This window comes from Salvelinus alpinus, chromosome 10 (genome assembly GCF_045679555.1).
Source record: "Salvelinus alpinus chromosome 10, SLU_Salpinus.1, whole genome shotgun sequence".
NCBI classification, from domain to species: domain Eukaryota; kingdom Metazoa; phylum Chordata; class Actinopteri; order Salmoniformes; family Salmonidae; genus Salvelinus; species Salvelinus alpinus.
In genome coordinates, this window is record NC_092095.1 from 7,880,488 (window position 1) to 7,886,487 (window position 6,000).

Genomic DNA, 6,000 nt, shown 5'->3' on the forward strand with positions numbered 1-6,000 from the left:
TTTAAGGAAAACGGTAAGGGGTCCAGTTGATCTGCTATGGACAGGGTAAGGTGCTTACTGACAACCCGTCCCATCGTGCATTTGGACAGCACAGGGCATGACGGACAGTGGTAGAAAAGTTATTTGTTGATTTGGCCCTTGGCTTCTTAGGCACTGGTACAATGGGTGAGACCTTCCGGCAGTTTGGCACCGTTCAGATGTTCAGCAAAATTTCCCTTTCTCTCTCTTGCTTCCTCCAATTTCTAGTTTCTGTAAATCTCCCTTTTAATTTATGTTTTTTTTCACTGTCTCTTTTCATTGATGTGCATCTATTCCCTTTTACACATCCGTTTCTCTTCATCGTGTCCTTCCTCTGTGATGATCCTGTCTTATCTGTGTTTGTGACTGCCGGATGTTGTTCAATCTAATCACTTCACTCCCTCATCCTGTAGGTCTACACCAAACACACAATCCCAAATTGGCTGGATTGATACCTTGACTTCATGCAGAGGTAGAGTATTGAACCAGTTTCAGCTATTGCCAGTACTGGACCTCTAACAATGCAACACGTGCATGACACAAGTCATTTTTCCAACAATTGTTAACAGACAGAATATTTCACTTATAATTCACTGTTTCACAATTGTAGTGGGTCAGAAGTTTACATACACTAAATTGACTGTGCCTTTAAACAGCTTAGAAAATGACAGAAAATTATGTCATGGCTTTAGAAGCTTCTGATAGGCTAATGTGAGTAAATTGGAGGTGTACCTGTGGATGTATTTCAAGGCCTACCTTCAAACTCTGTGACTCTTTACTTGACATCATGGGAAAATCAAAAGAAATCCGCCAAGATTTCAGAAAATAAATTGTAGACCTCCACAAGTCTGGTTCATCCTTGGGAGCAATTTCCAAACGCCTGAAAGTACCACGTTCATCTGTACAAACAATAGTATGCAAGTATAAACACCATGGGACCACACAGCCATCATACCGCTCAGGAAGGAGATGCGTTCTGTCTCCTAGAGATGAACATACTTTGGTGTGAAAAGTGCAAATCAATCCCAGAACAACAACAAAGGACCTTGTGAAGATGCTGGAGGAAACAGGTACAAAAGCATCAATATCCACAGTAAAACAAGTCGTTTGACACAAGTTAAACAATTTAAAGGCAATGCTACCAAATACTAATTGAGTGTATGTAAACTTCTGACCCACTGGGAATGTGATGAAAGAAATGAAAGCTGAAATAAATAACTATTTCTACTATTATTCTGACATTTCACATTCTTAAAATAAAGTGGTGATCCTAACTGACCTAAGACAGGGCATTTTTACTTGGATTAAATGTCAGGAATCAGGAATCACACGCATCACTGGTACCAAACACACGCATCACTGGTACCAAACACACGCATCGCTGGTACCAAACACACGCATCACTGGTACCAAACACACGCATCGCTGGTACCAAACACACGCATCGCTGGTACCAAACACACGCATCGCTGGTACCAAACACACGCATCGCTGGTACCAAACACACGCATCACTGGTACCAAACACACGCATCGCTGGTACCAAACACACGCATCACTGGTACCAAACACACGCATCGCTGGTACCAAACACACGCATCACTGGTACCAAACACACGCATCACTGGTACCAAACACACGCATCGCTGGTACCAATCACACGCATCACTGGTACCAAACACACGCATCGCTGGTACCAATCACACGCATCGCTGGTACCAAACACACGCATCGCTGGTACCAAACACACGCATCACTGGTACCAAACACACGCATCACTGGTACCAAACACACGCATCACTGGTACCAAACACACGCATCACTGGTACCAAACACACGCATCACTGGTACCAAACACACGCATCGCTGGTACCAAACACACGCATCACTGGTACCAAACACACGCATCACTGGTACCAAACACACGCATCGCTGGTACCAAACACACGCATCACTGGTACCAAACACACGCATCGCTGGTACCAAACACACGAATCGCTGGTACCAAACACACGCATCGCTGGTACCAAAGACACGCATCGCTGGTACCAAACACACGCATCGCTGGTACCAAACACACGCATCACTGGTACCAAACACACGCATCACTGGTACCAAACACACGAATCACTGGTACCAAACACACGCATCACTGGTACCAAACACACGCATCACTGGTACCAAACACACGCATCACTGGTACCAAACACACGCATCACTGGTACCAAACACACGCATCACTGGTACCAAACACACGCACGCATACCAGAAGTTATGGCCAGGGTTTACACAGTAAACTTGTGTGTGGACTGTGTGTGACCAGAAGGTAATCTTCATCATTGTGAGATGCAGTAGTAAGGTTCTCTGTGATGTGCAGGTATAGACCTACTAGAGGCTGTAAATGGGTCTTGTATAGCTAATGTTGTAAACAGAGTTGGATAGGAGTTCAGTTGGGAATCTCCTGAGGGAATTCTATAACAATAATACCACATGTAACATCATTTTTCTTTATACCAGGGCACACACTTCATCAGTCTCTCATTAACAATTTGACAAGCGCTTGATAATATTCTCACCAGCTCTCAAAACCCCCTTGTGTGGCCGTAATGCCACCTAAAAAGATTCATGCCTTTTGCGGCACAAAGTGGCCATTATGCCGTTCGACTGAATATAAAAAGCTAATTATAATTCCATTCTCCTGGCACCTCTCACTCACATGGCTCTCTCAAATGTAGCCAGTGCCCTTCACGTGATCGTGTCCATCTCACAGGTATCTCAGCTAAGATGTAGGCTACAAGTGAATGAAGACAGACATATTGGGGACGCAAATGGGCGCGTCCCTCTTATGGAATACCGAGGCGTATATTTAAGATGTTCGAACTGTCCACATTTAGCCTACTTTACGTCAGCCAATAAGATCAGTAGGCCTAACGAACCGCAAAAGCACTAACCAATGTCAATCTACTATACCCCCATAGGAAAAAAAAAATCCTATTCTATTGGTCAAATTGTCCTTCTGTGCAAGAAATTAATATTCCAAACCTACTCTGAGACAGTTGTAGGATGTGATAGATCTCAAATGAATACAACCACTTGAATCAAAAACACCTTTTAAAAGCAATGAGGCTGACGCAACAGATCGGAACGTTTAGCTTGAAATGTTAATAAACTATGAGGCTATTTCGTCACATTAGACGCTCAGCGATGCGCACACGGAGGAAGGATATATGTTCCAATATGCAATCAATTAGCGGGAAAACACCGTTCTCAAAAAGTGACGGCTCATATGATTATGCATGTAGTGCTTTATTATAAAGGTGCATTTTAATGGTGGAAACATGAAATTCACACGCAGCCGACGTATGTTAGGCTCTACATCGGATGTAATGCGTTATTAATGTGCTTCATTTTAGGATACATGAGGTAAATGAGGCACTATGATTTTGAAAAAGTTGAGAGAAAAAAAAGAGCGATGTTTCTTGCCTTTAATGCACAAGCTGGGCGTCAGTCACAGGTGATAGGCTAATATTGTCATATATCAGACTCTTAGATGGAATGGCAAAATGTAGATTTCTACCTAAATAGACATTCCCAAAAGTAATTGCTATTCTTGTGCAATTACATGATTCTGACACCTGGCTATCAGTGGAGCCGTGTCTGGAAAAAAGTAACTGCTATTCATGTGTAATTACATGGTTCTGACATGGCAAAACTTGGTATATTTTGGAAAGACGACATCTAAGAGATTATGAGGAAATGATCAGAAGATAGGAGTTGCATACTGTAGTTAAAAATACACAAGATCAAGCACACACCAAATAAATAAAACATGTATTTGATTTTGAAAGTCATCTTTCATTGACAAGCTATAAGTGAATTATTGATGACTAGAGCTGGAAACACATCAGATGGCTTCCACAACATGTGAACAGTTTCAGAAAGAGAAAAAGGGATTGATAGACCTGACAATTAGAAATGGGCAGATATTTTAGTAAGTGGTGTCAGGTGTGGTCACGGGACTTTTCCAAGTGTCCCTAAACCTCTCCAAAGTGGCATATGTCTGTAAATTAGATAATTCCAGTGCTATTACATATTTGCAATCCCTAAATGCTGTTTGTTCAGTATAAAAACACAATTTCTACCATATCAACCTCACTCAAACATAGTGGTGGTTTTATGGGGAATCCAGGGCACATTCAAGTGTCTTTTCAACCTCTCCAAAATGTCTGAATGTGGTAATTGCACTGTTTTTGCACGCTGGATGTGACTAAAAAGTTATTTTTCTTTATAAAAATTACATTTCTACAACACCAACCTTTCTCAAACATTGTGGTGGTGTCGGGGGACACACAGGGTATATCCACGTGTTTTCATCATATTTTTCAAAGATAAAGTCACTCGGTGGACATTCGATGTTGCCATTAAGTCATACATCATTAAATAACATGGCATGGAAGAAATCCATACGTAATAGTGAAACTAACTTAATCCATTAAACATAGTACCAAAACAAACAAAACTACCACCTATTCCATCTTTTCGTTCTCCATATCTCCCTTCTCAGGCTCTTGGACCTGAGTGATATGGCTTGTGCCAATATTCCATGTAAACTCCTTTGCTGAGAAATCTTTCATCCCAAGGAACCGCTCCACTATAATTTCTATCTTCCTGGACATTCTCTTCACTTTGGCAGTGCCATTAATTACGAACAGCTATGAAGGCCACAAAGTCCCCCTTCTTAACCTTAAACATGTCAGGATCCTGCTGGTGAAATGCAGCCTGCAGTGAAGGCCTATCCATCCTCATGGACTCTTCAGGTGCACCATTCAAACACTCAACCCTTTTCACAGCTGCTGCATATGAAATGCTCTGTACAGCCCTGACTTTTACCATCTCATTGTCTTTCACCCTTGCGGGCCATTCGGAAGACATGGCTTCATGGTTCCCACCACAATTGCAACATGTCACATGTTCATCACATTTATAACAGATCATTTGATCTTTTCCAGAACTTGGTCATCTCGGCTTCTTCCTTCTGCAAACACTCGATACATGACGAAAAGGTTTACAATGATCACACTGCATTTGTCTTGGGATAAAGGCTCTAACTCTGTAGTAAATATACCCTAACTTCACTTGAGTAGGGAGACACTCCATTTCAAAAAACAAAAGAACAGATAGACTTTTTCCATCATTCTCTACACAATTCATCCGACGTGCATCAATCACTTCAGGAATATTGTTAATCTCTTCAACATCTACTTCCCACGAGACCCCAGATATAATCCCCTTGAGGGGTGCCCTGTTCCTAAGAGAGACACACGACACGTCAAACTTATCAAATCGGGTGAGACTCAACACAGCTTTCTACTGTTCCTCAGAAGCGCAAAAAATCTAAACCATCCCTCCTCTAGTGATCCTCACTGCCTTCACTTTACCCAGAGCTCTCCCCACCAGTTCGAACATCTCAAATGGATTCCTCAAGATCGGTAATCCGATAAATTGCTCCTCATTTACAAACTGTACTCCTACAAGATACAAAGTTACATTCCCATTACTGTACTCTACTTTGCTTCGTTTTCCTTTCTTTTGGACAATATTCCAATTCTCCTTGATTCTACCGCCGTTAGATTCATCATCCACTTCCGCCATATTTTTCCAAAGAGCATGCCGATTCTCGTCTTCTTCTTCTATGATATCATGGCTTCTTCTTCTGAAATGAAGGTCATCGGCTCGACCTGCCCTTATACATTCGTATGGCCATATATGGTAGTAAGTCACACCAAAGATTTTAAGGCACAGATCAATAGCCAAGATACTCAGCTTTCCGCAGACAATCTGCTTTTGCAGATAGGGGCTACCGTTCTCATACCAGACTGAATTGAATAAAAAATAATCATATTGGGTCCTCAAATACGGAGACTTAAAATGTCTTGTCGTTACATACACTAAAAAAGATATGTGTGAAATTAGTTTTGATTTA

At 41.7% G+C, this 6,000-nt stretch overlaps 1 protein-coding gene across 1 annotated transcript in view; it reads right to left on the reverse strand.

The window, feature by feature from the left end:
* The window catches only part of LOC139531425 (uncharacterized), a 185,981-nt gene extending 181,164 nt beyond the window's left edge, over nucleotides 1–4,817 (reverse strand). The window contains exon 1 of the mRNA XM_071327874.1: nucleotides 4,724–4,817. Within this exon, the coding sequence (XP_071183975.1) occupies nucleotides 4,724–4,817 (94 nt within the window). The remainder of the gene's footprint in view (nucleotides 1–4,723) is intronic.
* Nucleotides 4,818–6,000: the final 1,183 nt, after the last annotated feature.